We start from the raw sequence: 27,491 nt of genomic DNA, 5'->3' as shown, positions 1-27,491 counted from the left end.
TACTGAAGAAAAGTCCATAAAATCTTGTGGAGCTATTGAGCTGGAAGGAAACTTGGGAATAATTACTCCAACAGTTTTTGAACGTTCACATAGTGTTCTCCCCACATGAAAGCTTCAGAAAAGTTCCCAAACCAGAGAAGTGGATCTGTTTTGATTGAAATGAGTTACTCAATTTTGCAAACCATAAAGTCTGGCCTCTCATCTTGTAGATGAGGAATCTCTGGTGCAGAGAGAGGAGTGACTTCCCTAGGGTTACCCAGTGAATGAGTGGGGGTGCATTCATCATGCTGGCCCTGTGTCCCCCCCCCACCCCCTTGCTGAATGATCACAAGGCCCGGCCCACCAGGGGGCAGCTGGGAGGGAAAAGACCCTGCATCAATTCAACTTTCCCCAGGATACAGAGCAGCCCTGCTGGCATGTTATCATTAATGTACAAAATGTGAAATTGCGAAGACTTGTTTGCCAATTCTCTTATCTCAGCTGGCACAGAGGAGGGCTCGTTGGAGTTTCGAGGTGTTAGAGTATTGTTTATCCACCGCACATCCCTTGGCTGTTCTCACAGAGACTCAGGAAAGGCTGCACATATAAATTCACATAAATTACCTTTACAAAATGTCAAAATTAAAAGTGGATTTTTATTTTGGGGATGTGCCTCGAGCATGTTAACCCCTTCTAGTCGGTAGAGGTGTCACCATCCGAAAAGCAGTCGACTTCTTTGAAAGCAGCATAAGCCACAGGAACTTACTCCCACGCTCCCTCCCCAGCCCAGCACTGCCTCACCTGCAAGAGGCAGCAGTTCTTGTTGGCAAAAACAGGACTTTTCTAAGCTCCTAGCCAGCCCACAGATAATCCTCTGGAAGCAGTATTTTTAACCCTGTGGTGGCCATAACTTCATTCTTTATTGTCCTTAACTCCTTTTTAATTGGCTAAATGGACAGTTCAGGGGAGACACGGAAACCCATCAGGGCCTCAGTTTCCTCATTTACAAAATGTGGAGGTTAGCATAGAGGAGAGTTTCCTAGCTAGGCATTGTCTGCCCAAAGAGCCAGAGAGGTAGTAATGGGGATACTTAAGTGGCTATTAATATTTCAAAAGCTTTATGGAAATCATAAGGCACCTACAATAGCGTTGCATAGAGTTAAAAACAAGCCCATGGAGACTTATGGAGATACATGGAGAAGACAGGGAAAGTAAAGAACTTAAGAGAAAAACAGCTGTGCAGGCTTGCCAGGAGGGCAGAGAGGGAGAGGAGCCAAGATAGACTTTCTTACAACCGGATGGAAAAAGGGACAAGGTAGTGGTGGACAGTGGCATGCATGACCCTTAAAAAGAGGTTCACCATGAAACAGCCCTGAGTTTTACTGCTATCTCTGTTTATTTTACTGGTATCTCTGTGGCACTTTTTGTTATGTCCAAACTATTCTTTATTAAACTCTTGTGAGAAGGAAAGAGCCCCCAAACTCCCCCTTTCTCTGGCTCTGGTTGGAGTTGTGGCCACTCAGTGTGGCCAGCTACTCCTTTCAAGCTGATCAGACGTTTTTTAACATAGTTCTCTATATGCTTTTCTAGAAAACAAATATTTATTGGGGTCAATTCTTCTGGGTCTTTGATCTTAATAAAGCAAAAAAAAAAAATTATCTTAAGATGGCGCAGTTTGTCCACAGTAGAGAAATCTTTCAGTACGTGGTGGAGCAGAATCTTCCAGAATAAAGAGTTTGAAAGTCCCTGGAAGGGGTGTGGAATGTTTCTAGCTCTGATAGTTTAGGCTGGAGCCCCAGACTGGAATATCAAGCAGGAAATGTCAGTAGTAGGATGTAGATTTGATTCAGGGCCACATTATCATTTCCATGAGCTAAAACTCTTTTGCCTTTATGGACCTTTCCACCATAATATTATCAATATTAAAACTTAAATTTTTATGACTTTAAATAGTTCCCCCTATTTTTTTTTTTGATTTTGCGCAAAACCAAAAGTTTTGGGTGTCTACAAATTTCACTTTTTTTTTTCTGACATAAGAAAAAAATTAAAACATTTTTTTTGACCATGCAATTTTTAATTTGTCTCTTCTGATTTTAAAATTAATTAACATGTTTTCTGAGCCCCTAAAAGGCTTGTGGGTCATAGGCACTGTGTGTGTCATACCTGATGGATAACTCAGCCTGACTCGAGGTAGAGGAGAAGGCTTTAGCTCGCAGGGCTGGGTGCTGGGTGCTGGGTGCCTGCTGCAGAGGAAGGAGGAGTTGGGGTGAGCCCTGCTTCACGGGAGCTGTCATCTCCCATCCCAGGGCAAAGCAGAGCCAACTGACGGAAACATGCGGCAAAAGTGTCTCCAGTTGACCAGCATGTAAGTTTGGTAACCGCTTCTCTACTTTTCTTCTAAGTGCTACAACTTGAAGCAGTGAATGAGAGTCAGGAATCCTGCCTTGATTCTATTTAGCTGCGTGTCCTTGGGTGAGTCCCTCACCTGAGCATTCCAAAGTTTGAGAAAGGAAGGAGTTGGACTAGCCATTGATTCTCTAGCTACAATGTATGCCTTATATGCCGCTGAAATATTATCAGAAAAAATTGCAAAGAGATAGATGAAAGCATGTATACAGGGAGTCAGGTATACTTAGACGAGGACACAGAAATAAGTTATTTATTGCAATACTATATTCAAATTTAGCTCTGAATTTGCTGGCAGCTGAAAAAATATAGAATTCTTATCATCTAACTGAAGGAAGAATGCGCTTCTTTAGATATTTATTTGGCAGTACATTGGAGGAGGTCATGGAAAAGAAAGGACCTCTAGTTGACCGCCGAGCGAGCCCCGGGGCAATCGGAAGCTCCTCCCGCCTCCCCTGCCCTTGAAATGTACATTGCACCCACTGTTCCCACAGTGGAGCCACTTGAAGGTCACAGGAGAGAGAAAGAGAGAGAGAGAGAGAGGTGTGGCTGAGACCATTTCAACCCTCTATGTGACTGAATCCAGGTATGTCCTGTGTATAAGCTTGTAAGATTCTGGTGGGCATGTGCAGAAATGTGCTTGTCTTGAGGAGCCCAAGACAAACTCACATGTAAGTTCCCTTGCTTATTAAACCTGCCACCTACCAATTTGGAGCGGTCTGCTCCTCGTCTGGTCTCTCCTTCCCCCTCCATGTTGGGGGTGGGGGGCCAATTTCAGATGATACTGGAGTTTGCAAATCACCATATTTATTAAACGTTCTATTTTTTATTGCAAAAGCAACACTAACACAATCTAATTTTTTTTTAAAGCAAAGATTCAGTTTCAATTCAACTACCTTAATAAATCTAAGTATTTTCCTTGTGGTCTTTACCAATGTAAAAATTATTCAAATCATTCTATCTAGAGAAAACCTTTGTTTTTTGCTTTTGCTTTTTTTTTCAGCTAGGAAGATACATCCCTTACTTCGCTGCTGCCGCTGCCTTGTACACATTATTTTAAATGTCTGCAAGGTATCAATTGGACAGACTTAGCAATTCCTTGGCTCTTAGGTGTTTAGTTGATTTCTGTTTTTTTCATTACCTCCCAGAATAAGCAATTAATGTTGTACCCTTTCTCTTCTTTAGAATTTCCTGGAATGAGATTAGGTCAAAAAGTATGGACTTCTTTTCTAAGCCTTGACCTTGCTTTCCTCAGAAACTGTGCTGTTTGAGTACTAAACGCTAACATATAAGATTCCACGGAGTGTTAGAGAATAATGATCTTTTTAAATTATAAATGGCTCTGGATGGGTCCAGTGCAAGGCTTGCTTTATCCATGTAAAGCAGTGAAAACACTTGAATTTGTCTAGATTTGTTTTCAGTCTTAATATGCTTTTAGTATTTCAGGGTATACGGTCTCTTCAGGCAGGGGTAGGAGAGCACATCTATTGAGTTGGGGAGAAGCATTGTCTGGGCCGAGGGTGATGAGGAATGGAGCTGGCTGTTTGATGCGATGCGTGGCACCCCTCTCACATTGGGGAGGCTGCTGAATAAGTTATGTTCATTGTCCTTGCAAAGATGTCCCCGTGACTAGAGCAGAGCGGGAATCATCCTGGATTAAGGCAGCTGGGCTCCATTTTCCAGGATTCATGGCTGTAAGGTTTTAAGTGGAGCTGAGTTTCCTTCTTTCCTGGATCTCAAACAGCTTGGTCTCAAAATGCTCTGATTCTCCTCCCGGAGTGTTTCCAGAGAAGACAGCCCGAGGGAGAGGAAGTGGTGCTAATTAAGTCCTCCCTCTGTTTTCCAGGCACAGGAGCCTTCCCCAGATGTCTGTTGTGAGGCGTATGTTCACGGAGTATGGCAAATACAGAAGCAGGCTTGCCGTCCCCAAAGGCACAAACCTTCCATAACAGGTTACAGGGAGCTCTAGAAACACACTTCCTTCCAACAGCCTCTGTGTGATTGAGGCGACAGACCTGCTAGGGAGGCCAAAGTGCTTCACTGATTGTTCTCTGTGTCTCTCTCTGTGTCTCTCTGTCTCTGTCTCTCCCTCTCATACACACACACACAAAGTGCATGCACACACAATTTCTCCTGCTTCTACGGGTTTGCCTTGTATTTTTTTTTTAATTTTTTTTATTTATTTATGAGATAGAGACAGCCAGCGAGAGAGGGAAAACAAGCAGGGGGAGTGGGAGAGGAAGAAGCAGGCTCATAAGGAGGAGCCTGATGTGGGGCTTGATCCCATAACGCCGGGATCACGCCCTGAGCCGAAGGCAGACGCTTAACCGCTGTGCCACCCAGGCGCCCCGTGCCATGTATTTCTTACAGGCTCATCTCTGCCTTTTATGCATCTAACTTAAAAAAAATGACTGAAGACTCAGCAAAGCCTTCCTGCTGTAACACGGCGTGCCTCAGAATGGCGTGCTGGATTGGCCTGGAAGCATGGCTGGGAGCCCACGGTGGGCATCCAGGTGCTGCCACAGCTCTCTGAGTGTGCCCCGGGGGGTTCCCCTAAACGCTGTGGTCCCCAGAGAGATGCAGGTAAAATCATCTTCTAGGGTCGCTGGGAGGATCAGATGGGGGAACCTGTGATGTGACTTGCGGAAGGCTTTTCACTGGTGAGCCCCGGAACCAGGTGTGTTTTCCTGCATTCAGATCCCTCAGGGTGACTGCATATGTCTACATTTGCCTGAGATAATCCCGGTTTACGCCTCTCATTCAGGCATAATTGTTAATAGGACACTTTTCATGCTCCAAAGTGTCCAGCTTTAGGCAATAGGTCATATGCTCATACTATTTTTACCTCTCTTGAATACTCGACTCCCAGTGTTAAGAATGTACACTTGCTGGATCGGGGCTGTTTCTCACTTTCTAGTGTTTCCAAGAACCGAGGACATGGAATTTATCTGATTGGGGACACTGAGGCAAGCCCTGAGAATAAGATGATGTTCCTAGTCACAGTGAAGCTGGGCACAAAACCCTCCTTCTCTGTAGCAGGGACAGTGTACTTACCGCAGGTCTGACTATCTGGCCTCAGCTTGGTGAGGAGGTGATGTGACGGTGACCTGATGTAGGGACGCTCTTTGCTAGGCTACCGTGTACCTTCTATTTATTATGTTTAATTGCACTGTATATTTACAAAACAGAAATAAGTTTATCGTGCTTTTACTTAAGTCATAGATAATCATCGTAAGCATACAGAGACTTATAAAAATAAAAAATTAAAATCACCTATCATCCAGAGATAACCATTATTAATTTCTTTTTAGAAGTTTTCTAACCCTATCACACAATACAGGTATATACATATTCAACTCCCAGTTTCCTTTCTTCTTTCTTTTTGAATTATTTTAATCCATTTGCATATAATAATTCATCTTTTTTAATTCATTGATAATCTTTTTCCATTAACAATATATTTTGGACAGATTTCCATGATAAAAATATGCACTTACATTTTTAATGACTACATTATATTTCACTCTATGATATATTTAGCCAATTCCCTACTGACCAGTTCTTCGTTTTACTATATTCTTTTGGTATTAGATACAAAGTTGTATGAGTGTGTAATGTGGCTGTTATACACAATGTTTTGCTATTAGACATAAGGTTGTGTATTTTTCTGCTTTTAGACACGTGATGAACTACCTTCTATGTTGATGTCTTTGGGCATTTGTCTAAATTATTTCCTCGGGATAAAATTTTAGAATTGTTTTTTGAGTTTAAAATATGCTCAGTTCTAAGTGCTTTTGTGCCCTATTACTACCCAAGCAACATATGAGAAAGTGCATTATCATTCCTTCTAACTGTTAAATAAGTTGGCAGGCTGGTGGGTTTTTATGCAAATATTCTAGGAAATCTTGAAGATCAATTGCTTGGTAATTATTTCATACTACCATCTCCACAGTCAGCTTCCTGTCCTCTGTGATTCTAGGTGGGAAAATGGACCTACTTGCAGCCCCTTTTGTCTGTCTAGAGGGTCTCTGCTTCTCTCCCCTGGTAAATGGCCCAGCAAGCTGGTGGCCTTTGTGTTATTGAACTGCATTCATTAGTGCCTTTGTTTAGTTAATTTGTGAGTGACTTGTCAGTTTCAGGAACATCATTTGCACACTGTTGACCTTTTGCCCTAGCCAGTGCATAGGTGACTACTCCCCCCTCCCCTTTCTTTTCTACTGAGATTGTTTCTTCCTTTGTTTTAGGTAGAAGAAATGGCAACAATTAGGAGTTTTGAGGGATTCCAGCCTGTGTCTCTGAAGCAAGAGGGGGATGACCAACCTTCTGAGACTGACCAGCTGTCCACAGAGGAGGGGGACCCAGTCAAGGACCCCGAGCCAAGACAAATTTCAAGGCAGCCAAGTGTGACTGAATCAACACTCTACCCGAATCCTTATCACCAACCTTTTGTCTCACGGAAGTACTTTGCTACACGGGTAAAATTTTTGGTGCTCTGAAATACTATACAAGACTACTCTTTAAATACTCTAATATCATTGTGTATACCACAAGTTTTACCAAGTATTTTCACATTTGTTATCCCATGTAATAGTCATAGTAACTGGTATCCTTATCCCCATTTTACAGGTGAAGGATCTGAATTCCAGAGAAGTTAAGGGTCTATTTTTGATAACTAGGTAGGATTGAGGAGAAGCCAGTTACCCAGTCTCCATGGATATTTGGCTCCTCAGTCCTGTGTTCATGTTAAACCTGATCTCCACAGATTAATGATCTATGGAGAGAAAACCCAAGCAGCTAGAATATAAAGTTGTGTGCCCAGAGTGGGTATTTGTTGCATGTTTGAAAAAGACATGGGTGATGGAGTAGAAAGGCTTGCTGAGAATGCATTGAACCTCAGGGTCTACACTGGGATGCTGGTAATACTGTGTGGGAGCAGGCACTTCGAAATCCCAAACCGTTGGCTACTGTCTGGAGTTGAGCTCTTTCCCCTGAGCATTGGAGCTGAGAAAGTAAATGGATGGCTGGGTAATGAGGATGGAGTTTGTACCTCTAGATATAAAAAATGATGGGGCGCCTGGGTGGCTCAGTCTGTTGAGCATCCTATTCTTTTTTTTTTTTTTAAGATTTTATTTATTTATTTGACAGAGATAGAGACAGCCAGCAAGAGAGGAAAGGCAAGCAGGGGGAGTGGGAGAGGAAGAAGCAGGCGCCCAGCGGAGGACCCTGATGTGGGGCTCGATCCCAGAACGCGGGGATCACGCCCTGAGCCGAAGGCAGACGCTTAACCGCTGCGCCATCCAGGCGCCCCAGAGCATCCGATTCTTGATTTTGGCTCAGGACATGATCTTGGGGGTTTGGGATCAAACCCCATGCCAGGCTCTGCACTGGGCTGGAGCCTACTTGAGATTCTCTCTCTCACTTTCCCTCTGCCCCTCCTCCCACTTGCTCTCTCTCTCTAAAAAAAAAAAAAAAAAAAAAAAAATTTTTGAAATTCTAACATTTAGATCAAGTGGAGAGCGCTTCCTGGGTTTGAGTACTTTTCTCTCTCGAACTCTCCTTCCTACTTATCAATGTTCTTTCCCAGTCCTTCAACGTTCTTGTTAACACAATAACTGCTGGCTCACAGGCTACAGTCAGTGGGTGGATAAACTGGGGATTGTACAGTGTGGCAACAGAGACTATCTCATTTTTCAAGCATACATGGGACACATCTTGAAAAAAAATTTTTTTCAACTCAATCTTATAAATGAATGGTGGCTAAGGTGTTGTGACAATTTATGAAGCTTTAACTAATGAACTGATTTGGTAGCTTTTAAAACATCTTTGGTTAACATAAAATTTTAACTGATGTGACTCAGTGTGTGTGTTTGTGTGCATGTTTGAAGATAAGATACACCTGTATCCTCACTAGTTAGCCACTGTTACATGTTAAGGGGCTTTGGTGGGTGCTATGCTATGTATGTGTTTGTGTGAGTGTCTTTGCATATGCAGAGCACATGGTTTGTTTTCCAGCGTATGTGAACTTTATTGAATAAGCAAAATTAAGTTGTAAGATACATCTGCGAAGGAAATCAAAGCATCCCCTACAGTTGGCTTATCTTCGGTAATGATGATGTATCAGTCACAGTTTGATGAGATAACAACCATGAGTGGTTTGGAATAAGAGATGCGTCGCGCTCAGAAGCTGGTGCAGTTATGCGGGCCGGCTGAGAAGTCTCTGCAAAGCTGTCGTCTTTGCATCTGGTGATGGGTCTTGCCCCACGCCATCAAGTGAAGCAGCTGTGACTATGAGCTCCACAGTGCCTGCTGGCCTGCACTCATCTTACACGGGGAAATGACCCATGTGTCACTTCTGCCCTGCAAGTCTGACACTAATGTCTCTTGTGCCCACCTCTAATATGGAAACAGACAGGAAAGGAAATTCTAGAAAATGTAGTTCTAGCTGAGCTAAATCAACACGGTTTAAAGCCACCATGGAGCTTTTCTTTTGTTTGAATGATGCTTTTATTCGTGTGGCTCTATGTAACTTACTGGGTGAAGTCCCCTGGAGTAACACTGTAAGGTAGGCAGGGGAGGACTTATCACTCTTGTTTCGTTGTAAACATATTACAGCTTCAGGGGAGTGAAGTGACCTGACCGAGTCACACAATATTAGTGGGATAGCTAGAGCTAGAATCTATATCTTCTGTCTGGAAGCCCAGTGCTCTTTCCACCATCATGTACAATTGCACTTATGGCCCCTTTCTAAGTCAGTCAATGACTAACTCCAATCCATGTGAAGAATATCTTCTCCCTCGGGTATATAGAAACAAACCCTAAGTTCTCAAGAGGTTGGAAGGGAAAGCTTCTAATCTTGTTAATGAATTTAAAGTAGACTTGAGGACTCTTTAGAAGCTGTGAGGGCTACAATCCCAAGGCACTCAGCATTTGCTCTCCTTCAGACCAAGAGACAGAATATATAATATATTATCAATATATAATATCAATTATCTTATATATTCTGTGAGCATGTGAGCATAATGAATGTGCTTTATATGTATTTTTATCTATCTATCTATCTATCTATCTATCTATCATCTATCTATCTATCATCTATCAGTTTCCTCATTTGCAATGTGTAGATAAAATACCAGTTTTATACAGAGGTTTAAATAGGCTGATTTTGTAAATATTCTTAGTACAGTGCATGACATGTCTATTAACATTTCATAAGCAGCATCTCATTGCTATTATGAATGCTTTCTCCCTTTCTTGTTGATTTGACACTGCCATTGGTTGTAGGGAATGACATTAAGATGCCCGTGACCTCACCATGACTTCCAGAGTGAGATATAAATGTAGATGTATAGCGTCTATAGCAGGAAAGAGGTTTGAGTGAAGGAAACTAGCTCATTTTCTCAGGGAATAATTCAATAAGACCCAGGCTCTGAATGATTCAGATCTATGAAAGATTCATCATAAAGTATCACTTCTTAGAGCTGAAATGAGATCGACAGATGATCTGGCCCACTGATTATCCATCTTTATCATGCAAACAAATGACCTGGAAATCTTGTGAAAATGCTGGTCTGATTCAGTAGACCTGGAGTAAGGTCTTAGATTCTGCATTTATACAGATCCTCGGGTAATTAGAGACCACACAGACCACACATTGAGCACCAAGGAGCTTGTCAGCCCTCTCATTTCCGGAAGTAACTAAGGCCCAGACAGGGTTTGATGCTTGTTCAGTGTCCTAACCATTAATGAGCACCAACTTGCCCAAGAGGCTAGTAGTAAGTGCTAAAGCTACGGTTAGAACCCAAGTTTTCCAATTCCCAATTCATAGTTCTATGATCTCATGAAGCAATTAAAAAGAAATAAGTTTAGTACAGTGTAAGAATTTAAAGCATATAGGTTGTAAATTCAGAAGAACAGTAAGTAAATGAGTTGAGAAATTCCTTGATCAAGGTTTTATTTTAATAAATGTTTTAAAATCATTTCACAGAAGGTGGTTTATTGGGGAAAAAAAAAGAAAAACGTTGATAAGCAAAATAAAAGTCACCATAATCTCCCTGCCCAACATTAACCAAAGTATATTGAATGTGTGCTTATACATTTTGGTGTATATCCTGTGTTACTTTTTTCCCTCACATGTACCATTGGTTGCATAAAAATATTTCCTATGTCAATAACTATACTTCCATAAAATCATTTTTCACAATTCAATAACATTCCGCTATAGAGATATGCTATAATTTATTTAAATTTTGCTGGACGTTAAGTTGTTTCCTACTTATACCTTTTAACCCAGAAAGGAAAGTTACTCTTCAGCTTGCTGCAGAAAATGGCATTGAGTTTCTTAGGTGCTGGGAGTAGATACCCAAAGTTATAAAAAGAAAGATCAGCTATATGAGTTTCAAACTGGCTATGCAAAGATATGACTGCTCTGGAAGTTTACATTAATTCAGGACAAACAAGAGGCTCTATCTCACGATCCTGAGATCATGACTTGAGCTGAAATCAAGAGTCGGACGCTTAACCAACTGAGCCACCCAGGTGCTCCCAAGACTCATTTTTTAGCATCATAACCTCATGTGTTGGATAATACTAGATCACAGAAGAAGTCAATCTGGTTCCTTAAACCTCTTATGTTATTTCATGGGGCATCTGGGATGTTATTTCCTATCCACAGGCTTCGAGACTATTATTTATTTCATGAACTGTCCCCTTCCAACATAGTGACATTCTTGCTCAGAGCCAGAAGGGGCCTTAGAGGAGTATCTAATACAACGCCTGAAACACACAAAGGAGATGTGACTTGTCCAAAGTCAATCAGCAATTTAGAGGCCATGCCAACACTAAGAGCCAGTACTCCTGATACTTTTTACCACTCCTCCAAAGCCTCTGACCTTGGACAATGAATGAGAGGTCATAGGAATGAATGTCTGAAGCACTTGTTATCACTCTACTTGGATAATTTTTTCCTCCTGTTTTTGTTCATTTGCTATTTTATTGCTTAGACATATCTAAAAAAAGCCTAGTGCCTTTTCTGAACAAAAGTACCACTCAAGGCTAATAACTCGAGGTATATTATGATAATCCCTTTAGTTGTGGAGACTGATATTCAAAAGCAAATTCTTATGAAAGGAACAATACTTGATACGCATGGGGAAAGATATTTTTAAACTCCCTGTAGGACTCTATATTTGCAGATACCTTATCAGAAAGTTGAAAACGATTAGGGATGGGGAATTATCTCTAAATTTATACTTGAGAATGTAAATTACATACAAACTAATGGGACCAAAACTATTTGATCTTTTAATATTTAATTAATGGTTCCCCATGGCCTTTTTATAGCCTGTGTTCTATTGTGAGGAACGAGACTTTAATAAGCAGGTTTGGGACTTCCCATTGTGTAGCAAGATGTCATTGCTTTCATGACACTAATTTGGCTTTCATACTCTCTCGCTTCCCCTCTTCTCTTACTATAGGGTTCCCTGTGTCTTGCTCTTGCATTGGGAACAACTAAATATATTAGTTGTATTGTTATTGTCTGTGTGAGCTTCTTCCTGGCCTAGAAATTACATAGCTCACTGGGCAAAAGGTTTCTTGATTCCCCTCCTTACACTGAAATCCCTTGAAGATTGTAATAAAGTTGATGTTTCTTTCTGAGGGCAGGTACTTAACAATAAAAAAATAAGAGGCATATTATTGGCATAAAGAAAATAAGTGGCATATTTCCTTTATTTTCAAAGAGAGACAAATTTGACCTGGACTTTACAAATCACACCCAATTTGGAGCTGTTTTTCTTCTCGTATGTGTTTACCACAGCGTGATTTCTATCTGGGCATGATGACACCAAGAGAGATCTTATTGTGTCTAAATTCCCTGGGAGCATTCTTTTCTGTTCTGCTCCCTCCTCTTACTGTCTAACCAAGGAGTCCAGTACATGGGAAACTATTACCAGCGGACAGGAGTATTATTTGTGTGACAACTGACCCCTGGGTAGTCTAGCTTAAGGAAATGTAAGGAAACACACACACACACACACACACACGTCTTTGAAATTCCCTTAGTAGGTTTGTTTTGACTGAAGATATTCAGTGCTGAACTATTAGAAAAGATATTGCCCACTATGCTGTGTAATGACTTGTAAATAAGGATCTCCGTCATGATTTTTCTTCAAATTTAGCATTAGAAATATATGTATATTAGATGATGAGTACTTATTATTCCATCATACTTTCCTATTAGTCTTAGGTGGCATGGATTCTTTGAGCTAATGGTTCCATTGCAGTGACCATCAAACCCCCAAATCCTGGTACAACAATTTTCCCTCCATTTAATATTAACAATAAAAATGACAATACAGTGTTTTATTATTCAGTATTCCCATATGTTTTTGGCATCACCCAACAGCTCTGTTATAGGTAATACTATCTTATCCAGCCAACAAATGAGTAAACTGATGTCTGGAATGATAAGGTCATAATATGGGTCTCACAGCAGGCAGAAAGGCTGAGATCTAAACCTTGCCCTAGACACAAGTCAGACTGTTCACACACAATCTCGTTTTCTATGCTGAATGGCTGAAGTTAATTTATTACAGTAACCCACAATGGAAAACAGAAGAACGTAAAATGCTCTATCAGGATACAGTGATTAACTGTTCCATAAAAGCACAACCACTGTTTCTGCTGAAGGCAAGAACACTACCCTCAGGGAGAACATTGACAGAACTCTAGAGACTTCCCAACCATTTTATAAAAACCACACTGATGTTCAATGTTTAGGTTTTGAAAAGGTATACGGTAAAACATCACCTCCATCTACTGTCCCATCAAGTGCCTCCCCCCCATAGGGGACCACTGTTAACATTTTCTAGGTATCCTTCTAGAGTTGCTTTAGCATATACAAGCATGTGCAAATATTTATTCTTATCCCTTTGCCTCTTTTTTATATAAAAATGTGGCATATTTACCCTTTCTTCTGAACATTTTTTCTTTCACGTAATAATGCAGGTTTCAAAACCTTTCCATATTAGCACAGATTTCCTAATTTTTTTGCATACTCACCATGTTCCATTGTATGATTGTGTCCCCTATTATCTCTAGAAGTCCCCTATTGATCGATATTTGCCTTGTTTCCAAAATTTTGCTATTCACAAATAAGGCTGCAAAGAACACTGTATATACATCTGTCATTTTGCACATATGCAAGAACAGCCATAGTATGACTTCCCAGAAGTGGAATGTGTAGATCAAAGGATAGATCATTTTGATAGATTTTGCCGATTGCTTTCCATAGGGAAGACAAGTAAGGTTTTAAAAAATTCTACAATTTTATATTCATCTTCACATGTTCTGGCTGAGTGCCTGGTGTAAAAGCATTCAACAAAATGCTTATTTTAGGATTATTTCATTATTCTCCAATTTCACTTACAGTTTTTTTTTTCTTCTTCTGAAAAGTATTAGTTTCACTACTGAGCTATATTAGCTGAGGAAGAAATATGTGAATATAAGAAGAGAGACAGGAGAAATAGCCTGATGAGTCATCAAAGAAAGGATGATTTTGAGCTGTGGGCCTGGTGCAGTTGGGCTGTATCCCAGGGAGCGCAGGTTGGGAGATGGGAGCATTGTCATGGGATCAAAGGGGATTTCTCTCCAGCCTGGTTTGGTCCTGCCAGTAGGGTCACTAGAACAGTGATGTTGGCACAGCCTTCTCTGTCAGTGCGGGCTCAAAGCATACTTGATTAATGCTCCAGAACTTAACTGATTTTATGACTCACAGTTTCCAGCAGGCACAGGCTGCCATGTTAGCTCTCTGACAACCCGTGAACCAGCAGCCGAGGATGACAAAGAAGTCAGAAATCACTCAGTCCATGGGCTGACTATTCAATTCAGCAGGAAATGTGTTAATATGAGGAAATCAGAATGTCTCAGTATCAGGGCTGTGATCATATTTTCTTAAAGACTTCCAGGAGGCTTTCATCATCAGCTTGGCTCAGAAAGCTTTGGTTCACTCTCCTCATTTGTCTTTATAGGTAAGGAAATGGAGTCCAAGAAAACTCAAATTGTTGGTGAGAGGTCACAGAATTGATTTGCGACAGATCTGGAAAAGAAACCCAGGTCACTTGACTCTGTTCGATGGACATTTCCTGGATGACTTGGGCTGTGCCCAGTGAATTGGAGGGGGGGTGGCACAGCTAAGTAGGGAAACCTCCACACCATTTCCCACTTCATCCGAAGCAGTGCCATTCTTTTCCTATTTATCGTATATGGATTCCCCTATTCTAAGGGTTTTTTTTTCCTTGACTAATGGACTCTGTGGCCAAAATGTTTCAAAGCCTTTCATCATAGACTGAGAAAGCAACAAACCTAAATCTACCACCACCCCCACCACCTCAGAGAGGAAAAGGCATTGGAATGGGTCCTAGGTCAGGCTAGTGTCCTGGTTTCCTTTTGTGAGGGAAGGGTCTCAAGCTGGGAGGATTACGAATGTTAATATTTAGAGAAGATTAGGTGGTTAGTATTAAAGCCCTGTTATATAGAGAATATTCAAGAACTGCCAACCTACTTGTCAGTAGCTCAGGGCTGGGAATGAGGCCAGTACTGCATTGTAGGTGGGGCAATGGGATGTCTGTTTTCTTGTCTACCACTTCTTAGCTGAGTGAACTTGACAAGCCCCTGTTTCCACACCTATAAAATGAAATGACTTAGACTAGATAATCCCTGGGCTGTAGTGGTTCTCAGCCTTGGTTACACATTGGAGTCATCTGGGATGCTTAAAAAAATCCGATGTACTGATATGTGAGTCCCATCTGCTGAGTATCTGTATATGTTTGCCCTGGTGTGCAGCCCAGGCATTAGGATTTTTAAAAGCTCCCCTGATGATTTTGATGTGTAGCCAAGGTTGAGAATCACTGTCTAGAGAGCAATAGCTCTCATAGTACAGTCCCACACCAACAGCATCACTTGGGAACTTGTTGGAAATGCAAATTCTCAGGCCCTCTCCAGACCTACTAAATCAGAAACTCTGGAAACAGTGCCCAGACATCTGTGTCTTCGATTCTGATGTGCACTGAAAGTTTAGGGATCACTGAGTTAAAGGTCTATGAATTTCCTCTCAGGAAAAAGGTTAGTCAACTTTTAAACTAGAAGTAGGCCCATAAGTAGGGGCACCTGTTTGAAGAAGGGTGAAGAATGCAAGATAAGGAGACAAAAAAGTTAATTCCCCAGAGTCAGCTAAAATTCTGGTCAAAATATTAGAAAAAGATTTTTCTTAGGTGTTTTATTGCCATGTGCTCTTTGAAGAGAGAAAGGTTTGATTTTAAAAATATATATATTGCTAAATGTTTTGAACTGTCTGATAAACATGTTTATTCGGGAAAACTGGCCCTCTGAAAATGGCTGTCTTCATTTCTGTGAGAAAGCATAAGTAAGATCATGGGAGACAGGACTTGGATCACTGTGGTCCCACCCAAGAAGACCAGCTTTGTAAATACCAGAGCTCAAGACCAAGCTCCCCGGGAAGCTGTGCCTAGAACGAACAGACAAATGCGAGAGCTATCTTTCCCATCAGCTTTCTGGAGGAGGCTGTGGGTTATGCTCACTAATCATAAGCACAAAGAAGGCTCAGTTTTCTCTAAACTAAGCATTTTCTTTTTTCCACTCAGCCGGGGGCCATTGGGACTGCCATGGAAGACTTGAAAGGCCACATAGCCAAGACTTCTGGAGAAACAATTCAAGGCTTCTGGCTCTTGACAGAGTGAGTAGTTATGGCTAAGTGAAGGCCAGTGGAAATATAGCATTTTCCTTGACACCACTGTAAAAGAAGAGAAGATAGGCCTGTGGAAGGGTTTCTTCTGGATGCTGTGTAAGATCATTGATTGGCATATCCCCCCGTTAGAGAGTAAAGTTTCGTGGTGCCCTTATGGCTGATGTATGACTAGGCTTGACTCCTTGCTAGTTACTTCACTCAGCTATCACTCTGACTCCCTTAGGTCAGGCCCTCATTGTATCTCTCAAGGACTATTGCACTGGCCTCCTCACCCATCTCTTTGGTTCCAATCCAGATCTCTTATAAGTATTCTCCTTCCAGCCACATCAGGCTACTAACCGTCCCACTCAGAGGTCAGTGGAAAAGAAGGTTAAAAAATGAATGAAGTCACTGTATACAGTTTGAATTTTATCTTATGTGTAATAACATGGGCCATGAAACCAGGGAAATCATGCAGGTTGGAGAAGACAGGCCACCAGTCCAGAGTCAGGATAAAAACTAAGTCTAACCCTTGGGTCCTTATTCCTTTAATAAGTGCTCTATTCATTCCCAAGGCTTATCTTAGCTATAAAGGCTTTAATTGCAAATGACACCATGAAGATGATTACCTTTGTGTCTTGCCCTGATAATAAAGGTCTGTGACTTTTTCTTCACTTACCAGGAGACTATTAGGAATGTCATGGTCTTTACAATGATAAAGTAATATATTCATATATATTCACGTATATTCACATAATAATATATTCACATAATAAGAGAAAGAGGCACCTCTTTTCTGCTACAGAATAGCAGTAATATATTCACATAGTATAATTCACATAATAAGAGAAAGAGCCACCTCTTTTCTCCTACATAATCCAAAATATTAAATGGAGAATGTAGGTAGAACTCCATTTTGGACACTCACTTGGTTCAGTAAGTTTTCTGGCTCCAAAGAGTCTAGCAGAAAAGCTCAGTATTTCCTATACCTTGAGTAAAGAATCATTCGATCTTTCACCCCTGGGCAGGACATTTTCTTTAACTAAACATTTTTTTGCTTTGTTTTGTTTTGTTTTGGGGGGGGGGGTTGATGGGCAACACTTGAATGTTCAACCTTCCAGGCCAGCAAAACAAGTCCCTCAGTCAGCGGACTGTGGAACCAGATCACCTGTGGGTCCATCTGACTGACCGCCATATTACATTATTGTTTCAAATGGGTTCTAAGAATTGAGTGCAAATGAGCTTGGAAAACCAATCGGACTATTTCTAAGTATTTGTTTCTTCATACATAGACTAGAGATAAGGATATGCACCCGAGGAATTGTTACAAGGGCTAAATGAGACAGCATGGTAAAATTCTTAGCAAAGTCCCCAGCCTATAGTGGATTTTCAACAGATGTCAGTGTCCCTCCTCTGTTCACAGGTTCTATTGTTAAAGGCCTTCTGCTTTTGTTTGTTTGGCTGCCTCTGCCTTTATTTCTGTCCTAACCACCTTTATATCTTTCATCTCTGGGATATCTTTAATGAAAAGAAAAGTCTATAATTCAGTCTTTTTACTTATTCACTTTCAGCAACGCACATTTCACACTCCACCTTCCATCTTCAAAGTAAAATTTGATTTGTGCAAATAAAATGTCTACCTTGATTAAGATAGGCATCTACTTAAATTCTAAAGGTCTGATCAGAAATAGCCACCTGTTTTGTTTCTACAGTGTATTTCATTTATAAGAAAAAGATGTACATGGCTCCCTGCTCAGTGGGAAGCCTGCTTCTCTCTCTCCCACTCCCCCTGCTTGCGTTCCCTCTCTCGCTGTGTCTCTCTCTGTCAAATAAATAAATAAAATCTTAAAAAAAAAAAAAAAGGAAAGGAAAAGGAAAAAAATGTACAAATGCAGTCTTTCAAAATCCAGGGGTGGCATTTTGAATTCTCAAATAATAGAATCAGTAATTTCTTTAATAGTAGATGTTTTAATTGTCTTATTTGTATAGAAATTTGGCTTATTTTTGTTTGTTTGAATGTTTTTGTTCAGTGATAATAAAGGCCTGTAGATATCATTTGTCCAAAGATAAATGAGATTGTGTGATCTGCATTGAGACTTAGTACCATAATTCTGTCTGTTTGATTTAACATCAACTAGGATGATTAATAAAACCAGCAGTTTTCAGATAAATATGAATGGTTGTGCCCCAAAGACCCAAGTTTTGCGCCTAGCTCTGAACCTAATGGGAAGCTCAAAGAGTTAGTAAGCACTATCTGGCATGTAGTTTTCTATTTCTCTTTTGCTTCGTGGTATTCATTTATATTATGGACAGTAATGAGGGATATATCCTGTTCACGTGGAATTTTAAGCAATCATTGTCATTTACTGCCAGACTTTCTTCCTTTTGCACTTTGGAACCATTTCTCCCCTTTATTTTATTTTTTTTTAAAGATTTTATTCATTTATTTTTAGAGAGAGAGCATGAGAGAGCAGAGGAGAGGGACAGAAAGGGAAGGAGAGGGAGAGAAAATCCAAAGCAGACTCCTTGCTGAGCATGGAGCCCAACATGGGGCTCAATCCCACAACTGCAAGATTATGACCTGAGCTGAAACCAAGAGTCAGGCACTTAACCAGCTGAGCCACCCAGGTGCCCCTCATTTTGTGTCTATAAATGGTAGTTCCTTTGTGTTTTCTTTGGTCTTCCTCTCTGCTAAAATCTTTTTACACCTCTTCTCACCCTCCATCAAAAGCTACTTTCAAGAAAGATTTGATTCCAGTCATTTCTACCATAGTAAGAATTTGCCATTTGCTTTTCTTTGCCTGTTAAGCCTGAAAGCTGGTTCAGACCACCTTCTTGTCATGGAAAGTCCTGCCAGTTGTAATCAAGATGGTTCACAACAGTAAAACAATCAAACAAAAACCAAAACTCCCAAAATAACAACAGCAAAGCAAAACAAAACAAAAAAAGTAAGCAAACTTATAAATACACAGGCCAAGAAAGGTGAGAGCCTGGACCAACTCTTGTCTCCTTTTCTCTTTTTTCTAATGGGATGAGACACATCCGTTCAGTTTTTATGAGTTACAAAGACTGTACTTTAGACCAGCTTCCCCAACTTCCCCAACAACGCAAGACTCTTTTCAAGTGTAACACTTTTGTGTGTGTGACAGAAATGACTGGGCTGTAGGCACATCAATGGTTAGCTCCTTTTATGGAAATGAGAAACCCCTAGCTGCTACCCAGCGGTTTAAAGAATGTTTGCTTTCAAACAAGTATTTCAGTTTCAGAATGGTAAGAGTGAAAACCCCTCTAATGTATACAGCACATGACAAGCTAACTTCATGTCCATGAACTTGCTTTATGTGCATTACAGCCTGCTGGTTTTGTGATTGCCATTTGACAGATGAGAAATGGAGAGGAGGGACAGAGAAGTGGGCAGATGAAGGTCACATAACAGCTAAAGCAAGGAAGGCAGACTGCGTCCCTGTACTAGCTGGGTTCTGACTCTTTCCCAAAGGGTGTAAGGTGTAGATGTGGGGCAACTAATGAGCTCAGTTCAACCTTTAGTCATGGGTGGTTCGAGTCCCAGAAGCGGTTTGATACAGGAGGGTGATGTGGGCACTATCATGAGGGCTTAAGGGCCTTGAGTATCATGTTTAAGAACTTAGATTCTGCCCCATAGGTGATGGGGAGGCACGGATGGGTGACAAAAGTGTGACTATATTTCTATTTTATAAAGATCGCTGAAGGCCCACAATCCCTTATCTGAAATCCTTGGAGCCAGATAGGAATCAGATTGAGAATTTTTCAAATTTTCGAAAGAGAAACAATGCATATGTGTTTTATTTTATGCTCCCAGGAGAGGTCTGGGACAGCCCCCCATAATTAAACACATGAACACTTTTGCAGGAAAATATGTGACATAAAAAGTAGGATAGACGGCTGCATGTTGGTTCAGATCTGGCTTGCAGCACAGCCACCATTTTCAGGGCTTTATGGAACTTGGAATTATGGCTGAGGGTGTATGGAGTGTCCATGTTTGAAACGGGAAGGATCCATGCCTGGGGGGAGGTTGGCTGACAGATTAGATCCTGCACGGTATCAGCAGGATCCGTCCGGTGACGGCCATCACGCCGGCTTACGACGGGTGAATGTTAACTGTGTCAGCAATGTTGAGAGTTGATTATTAATTATTAAAACATAAAATTCCACACCAAGTAAATTCAGTTTAAAGCAAAGGTAATGAACTCAAACCTCCTTACTTTCTGATGTTTTCTACTTCATTTTGCTATTCCATTGGCTCCTCATGCCTATGGTATTTGTGCCGTGGAAATGTCACAGGACGGGCCGCCACCGCACACCTCTTGTCAACCCTACCTTCGGTGCCGTCACGTTGGCCGCTTGGAACTGACCCTGGTGGCAGCGAGTAAACCACGGAAGTCAGCAAACATGAGCGATCAGAGCTCGATTTATTGCTTTGTGGACTGTCTAAACTCTAGAAAGCAACAGAGACTATTTTAACAATGCAGATGAAACTTAAAAGTATGTCATGTCTGTGGCAGGACACACAAACAAATTAAAATATTTTTCCACCATTTGGAAAAACTATTATCAGCTTCCACAAAAGTCACCTTTTTCATGGAGGAATAGGTGAAGGCTGAACAAGCAGCCGAGGAAGGCTTCCTGCCAAGCAGAGGCTGTGCGTGGTTGCTGAGAGTCTGTGCTCTGGGCCTAAGGCTGGAGCGGAGGCCATTGAGGCCCTCACACCTACACTGCTGACCCCCAGTCCGAGCTGGAAATTATGAAAACCCTCTTCTTTCTGTTCCCTCCCTCTTGTGCTCTCTCCTGCAAAAGCGTAAGGTGGGGCACGCTTTAAAGAAGAAATGCTTCATGGAATTCTGTTGTTTAGCATAGAGCACATACAAGGGTGCGTTTGGGACTGAAAAGCGAACTAATAAACCACAGCTGGATCTCTGTGTTTAATCGTCTGTGAGGAAGGAGTTCAGGGCGACTCGTGAGCTTTGGCCTGGGAGATTGATGGGTTCGCTCTGCCATCATTCCAGGTTCAGAAGGAAATGATAACTACTTTATTGAGAACATGCCGTATGCCAAACATAGCAGAAAGAACTTGGTGTGTGCAATCTCATTTAGTTACCCCAACAGTCTTGTCGTTTGCTGTTTATAGAACTCGCTGAGTACAGTTTTGGGGGGAAATGTGTATGAGGTGTCCATAGAGCCTCCACATGGAGATGTTGAATGGATGGCTTTACACACGGAACCAGATACTCTCTTCTTAAGTAGTTTTTGCAAAAGGGACGGTGATCCTGACATGTTTATTTCTTATGGTCTTGTCTTCTATAGAATCTAAGGGCATCAAATAGCATTAAGCCAGTAAAGGCATTTTCCAAGGGATATCACCCCAATTTAGGGGAGCTGCTTTGTGATGTTCTAAATGTATACAGGTATATTATTCAGTAAAATGAGAAAAACTAGTTTGAAGGCACTTGGGTGGAGGATATGAGGAGGATGGACAGAGAGGCCAAATGGTGAATGAAGAGATGTAAGCATCAACTCCAGCTAGATCCCAGTTAGCTGAAACCATTAAGAAGAGAGCACTAAGAAGACTCTGGTTAGGACCCATGCCTCCAGCCCAGCCCCCCCTGGAGCTTTATATGCCTCTACAGCTATAAAGACAGGATGTAGTTTATCTTAACTTTGTCTCCTCCTCTCACTGTCCTTCTTGGCCCTTCTGGGAAAGAACTTTTTGAAGAAATTGTGTGTATGGTTTCAGAAGTGATCCATTAAGGCAGCACCAAGGAGAACATCTTGACACTCTGTGAAGTCTCAAAAATTGTGTTATAATGGCAATGAAGTGGCTCTTCAGTAGAATGCACTCAAGATGTCTTTGTATACAGTGCTCAAGGAGGCAGGAGGAGATAGGATCTTTCTTTCCCACACATTAGTCCGAAGTGGTGGGGCGGATGTTCTCATTCCTCTTATTCCTAAATGAAAAGACTTGCCTCTGGTGACTGGGGGTCAAGTAACTCTCACTCTTCATTTTTTGTAGAAAATACAGTGTGTTTCATTGCCTACCTTCCCCTAAACCCACTGAGGTTTCCATCCTAGCACTTCAGCATAATGAATATGTGAAATCCAATTCTCTATCTATGTTGAACATATAGACAATAGAATAGAAGTGAAGTCAAGGAGACAGCTAGTGTCATAGAAAGAGTCTTGAATTTGGAGTTAGAAGACTTAGGTTTGAATTCTGTTTCTGCTACTCGGTATCAGTGTAGCTCAGTAAACTTAAGTAGGTTTTGCCATTTGTTTTTTTAATTAAGGTATGTGTTTTAATACGGTCTTTAGTCCATTAGAAATTCACTGTTGCTGACAGAAGCACAACTACTGTTAATTTTTGGTGTACTTTTCATTCCAGCTGTTCTTCATGCATCTTTGCCAAAGATTGGTTATAATATTAATAAATAACATTTACTGAGCATTTAAATGGTACCAAGTGTCCTGATAAGTGTTTTCCCTGCACTTGTCATTATACTGGTATAATACATATGACTTTGATGATCTCTAAATGGCACTTCCCTTGGGCTTTTCCTTGTATTTTTCCTTGTTATCATGTAGTTTTTGTAAAGTTACTTGACCATTCATCTATTATTGGAGGATTACTCTCCAAACTGTCAGTGGTTACCCAAATTTAAGGATTTATATTATTCTTTCAAAGTTGAAGCACTCAGTAAGGGATATTTACCAGTAGGGCAGAGTGAAACTCCACAACTGGAAAGAAAAATGAAAATATATAAGGCATTCTGTTTTGATTTTTTTAAAAGGAATGGTCTACAGCACTTTGTAGCTAAAAAGTGCTCTTCTTCATTTAATCCAATCTTCATAGCAGTTATTTCAGGTAGGAAACATTACCTCCAGTTTGGAGGTGAGGAAATCAAGGTTCAGAGAATAACAGAGCTGTAAACAGCTTTGGGGTTCCAATGCATCCTGCGGCCCTGACTTTTGCTAAAATGATCCTTTTGCTGTTGTGCCCAGATTCCATGTGTGCCCCTTGTTGGGTTGTGGTCTGTTGTTCTTTCAACAGAAACAGGTTGGATAAACTCAGGATTCTGTTTCTTGGGCTGGGTGGGGTAAATGGAAGGGTGCAGGACATCTCTGCTTAACTTAGATTTCTCAGAAGAAAGAGCTCTCCTAGAAGCTTAAATAAAAAGAGAGGCATTCTGAGAGAGAAAGGGATGTTGAGGAATGACTGGGAAGTATTTCCTAGGCACAGGATGACCGGGGTGCTAATAGATCCCCAAAGGAGCACTGTGGGTGGTCACTTTCACACCTGTGCTCACATTTGATCCTCCAACAGACCCATGGGAGGAGGCCAGGAGGAGCTATTGGCTTTATTTTATGGATGAAGAAACCCAGAGATTAAATGACCTGCCTAAGGGAAACCACTTATTAAGGTCATGGGAGGGCTTGACTTCACAGTACCCCTTCACCAGCCTCGCTGCCTTCTCATCACATGGCTTGTGCTGCTTTTTGTGAATTTTCATCTTCCGAGACAGTGATCACAGTTTAAATTACCCGAATGCTCTTTGCGCCTGGGTCCGGTTTCTTTGTTGATTTTCTGTTGTTTGCAAGGAGGAGGGCAGAGACTCATTGAGAAATTTCAGGGATCTTTTCCTCTTTTCCTCTCTAGATCTTACTCTGCCTGTGCTGTTCATTTGACCTTACTTAGTGTTTTCCCAGAATCAACTAAAAAGTCAAATACCTGTAGGGGTGGGTGGGTGCCTCGGATGGGCTAAAGGCAATCATTTCTTGTCCCAGTCTAATTGTAAGGAGTGTTGAACTACTTTTTTAATGAAAAACACTGCTACTGATAATTTTTAAAAAGTGGAAAGACCCCAAAGAACTCTGGAAACCAGGGATTTCTAATCTTTTTAGTCGTGAGTAATAAACATACTATGCAAATTGAGTTAACATTCTGAAATGTATCTCCTACCCATCCCCATCTATTTTTGCATGCATTCTATTCTAGACCGTGCTACTCAAAAAGTGGTCTTGGTATGAGTAACAGCAGCATCACCTAGGGATTGATTAGTAGGGCTATCCTCAGGATCCACCCCAGACATACCGAACCTGAATTTGTATTCACAGGATCCCTAGTTGATTCCTATGTACATGAAAATTTAAAAAGCCGTTGTTCAGTTCACTCTTGTGCATATCATCCAAGGACTTTAGTGACTCCCCACTGCCTACATACTCTTCTGCTTTGTCTTTAAAACCCTGTGTGTTATGGAGTGAATTTTGCTCTCTAGCCTTATTTACTATGATACCTCTTTACGAAGTCTCAAAGTGAACAAATTCTCAAAGTGAACTCAAAGCCTACTGGTTTCCCAAAGTTCCTGACACAATGCTTTGGCATTATCATCATGATTGTACTCACTCACTTTGCTTATTTTGTATGTCCTTCTCTCCTTTATGTTTGCTCAGAACTTTCCAGTCCTTGAGAGGTATTATGTCTATAAAGCCTGTCCATATTAATTCACTCAGAGTAATCCCTTTCTTCTCTCTGGTTACGTTATACTCCATAGCATAGTCTACTGTGCACACTGTGAGGAAAGCTTTCCTTGAGGCAGAGCCTGATTCTGATTCATGTTTGTCTAAGCCCATCTCTGCCCACCTCCCAGTGGTGTCCGGCATGTGGGGGCTCAGAACCCATCAGGAACGTGACTTGAATTTAATTCTGATAGAGTCATCTGCTGTTTGAAGCCCTTCAGTGACACTAGCAGAGTCCATCCATTGAGTCCTACCTCCATTTCCCTGGGCCTCCAAGAGACCCCTTGCATCCTTGGGTGAAAGCACTCAAGCTGGAAAGTGCCTCGAATCCATTAAGATGTTAATGACCTGTGGCAGGACTCTGGCAGCAACAACAGCACCTCTTTTGCCAGAAACCATTTATACTGGGTGGGTGTTTTCGACAACCACTTAATTAAACACATTGCTTTTCTCTATAAATTCCCCATGGCAGCAGACGCGTCCAGATAGCTAATGGTCCCTGAGTGACCTGAATTATAGGACAGCGAGGGCATTTATTTACTGCAGTCACAGATGTACTTGGAAATGTTTGCTTTCCCAAGACTCCTACCAATTAGTGAAGAGTCAGAAAGAGCCAAGAGGTGAAAAAAGTCTGATGCAGCTAAATGCCCAGTTCCATCACTTACTAGCCATGTAACTTTGATTATACCAATCTCTTATATCCTCCAGGCCTCAGTTTTATTATTTATAAGATGGGGATGGAAAACGGGTTATTAATTTAAGGATTCAATCACTTAACATATGTAGAATGCTCACAACTTTTGCCACATGGTATGTGCCACATGAGAGTTGGCTTTTATTTTTATCATTATTATTATTATTATTGTTATTATTTATTTTCACTCATTCATACATTCATTTGTGGATTCACCAAACTCCTCCCATAAGCCAGACTCCACCCTAAGTGATGAAAATACTGAAGCAATAAGACAAGATTTTTGTGTTCAGGCAGCTCTCTGCCTGGAGGGAAGGAGGATATGTAACTGAAGTCAAAACAGAGTATGATATATGCTGATATACAGTCCTGCAAATGATCTTTCAGGAGCATAGAACTTGACATTTGTATTGTTGACTTAGGTAAAGGGGATATTCAGGATTAAAGAAGGAAGAGAAATTTCTAAAACTATATGATTAGGAAGAACATCCCGGGAAGAGGGAAGAATGTATGTAGAGAAATAGACATAGGCTCAGGAAACCACAAACAGTTCAGTGTGTCTGGATTACAGTGATCAAGAATAAGAGAGCTAGAAACAAGCTAGAAAGGTAGGAAGGGAGCAGAAAGTCAGGAATTTTGAGTGCCAGGCTAAGGAGTTTGGATCGTATTTTTTCCTGCAGTCACAAATTAGATATCCATAGGTCATTCAAATACTTTTAAATCGGTTATGTATTACCAGTTTGCCAACTCATGTCACTCCCCATTACCTTATACTGGCCCCTCTTTATTCCTTGATGCAGGGATGTGTAGTGGTCTCTCCCAGACAGCCAACTGTATGCATCTCTTCTGATCACATGATCAGTGACCTTACCCTGGTATCTTGAAACCAGTTGTGGTAGGATAATTTACACCAAAGAAATGAAATGAGGGCATCATCATTATCATTATTATTATTTTAGAAAGAGCTTACCATTTACAGCACGCCACTGCCATTATGTTTCCTTCGTGACCACTATAAGCGTTTCTTTCTTGAGTTACTGAAAGATATCAAACAGGGTGTTGACATTTTTAGAAAGGTAATAGGTTCTGGAAATAATTTACCAATAATCTAAATTTGATTTTTATTATTTTGGGGCCTGCCAGTGTGTGTTTCAGTAAAGAAAACAAATAAGACCTCAGTCTTAATATTGAGGCTATCAACGCATCTGGGCCTCTACAGCTGTTATACAAACAACTATTAAAGAATCTTATGAATAAACATGCTGCCTGATTCACAAACAGTAAATTGTGTTTACTCTATGAGGTACCTAGGTTGTCCTCAAATGCCCTGTTTTAGGGAAGGTAGGGTGGGTCTAAGAAGAGTAATCCATGGGAAGAAGAGGGAGCTTCTGCTTCCACTGGTCTCTTTAGTAGAAAGAACTACAACGTTTAAGAAATGAAATGTTGTGCTATGTGAATTAATAAAAATGTAGACATCTAAGCAAAGAAAATTACCTGGGACAAAGAAAGAATTGTGTAATGATAAAAGGGTCAATCCACCAAGAAGACAGAACAATCCTAAATGTGTATGTACCAGACAAGAAAGCTGCAAAATATGTGAAATAAAAACTCATAGAATGAGAAGGAGAAATAGACAAATCCATGATTCTAGTTAGAGACTTCTCTTAATAATCAATATGACAAATAGGCACAAAGTCAGCAAGGATTTAGAAGAACTCAACATACTGACAGAACCCAATCATCACTTACAGAACACTCTGCCCAGAAAAAGCAGAATAAGTGTTCTTTTTAAGCACCCAGAGAACAACTACCAAAATCCAGCATATCCTGAGCCACAAAACAAACCTCACCAAATTTAAAGGAATTGAAATAATTCAGAATGTATTTTTTCACTACAAGGGAATCAAACAAGAAATTAAATACCAGAAGAGAACAGGAAAATCTCCAAACACTTAAAAACAACACAATGTATTTCTAAATAATCCAGAAGTTGAAGAGGATGTTTCAAAGGAAATCCAAAGTACATTGAGCTGAATTCAAATAAAAATACAACATATCAAAATGTGTGAGACTCAGCTAAAGCAGTCCTGAGAGAGAAATTTATAGCACTGATGGAAGAATGCT

The 27,491-nt window shown here is 40.9% G+C and overlaps 1 protein-coding gene across 2 annotated transcripts in view; it reads left to right on the top strand.

Moving 5' to 3' along the window:
* Positions 1–27,491, top strand: part of TPRG1 (tumor protein p63 regulated 1) — a 146,915-nt gene that overhangs the window by 26,148 nt on the left and 93,276 nt on the right. For both annotated transcript variants that reach the window (XM_019794748.2, XM_019794747.2), the window contains exons 2-3: positions 6,630–6,860; positions 16,044–16,135. In XM_019794748.2, the coding sequence (XP_019650307.1) occupies positions 6,639–6,860; positions 16,044–16,135 (314 nt within the window). In that variant the 5' untranslated portion in view covers positions 6,630–6,638. The remainder of the gene's footprint in view (positions 1–6,629; positions 6,861–16,043; positions 16,136–27,491) is intronic.

The sequence above is a fragment of the Ailuropoda melanoleuca genome, chromosome 1 (assembly GCF_002007445.2).
Source record: "Ailuropoda melanoleuca isolate Jingjing chromosome 1, ASM200744v2, whole genome shotgun sequence".
NCBI classification, from domain to species: domain Eukaryota; kingdom Metazoa; phylum Chordata; class Mammalia; order Carnivora; family Ursidae; genus Ailuropoda; species Ailuropoda melanoleuca.
The sequence above is the reverse complement of the archived record's forward strand: the minus strand, read 5'-3'. Positions and strand labels throughout refer to the sequence as shown.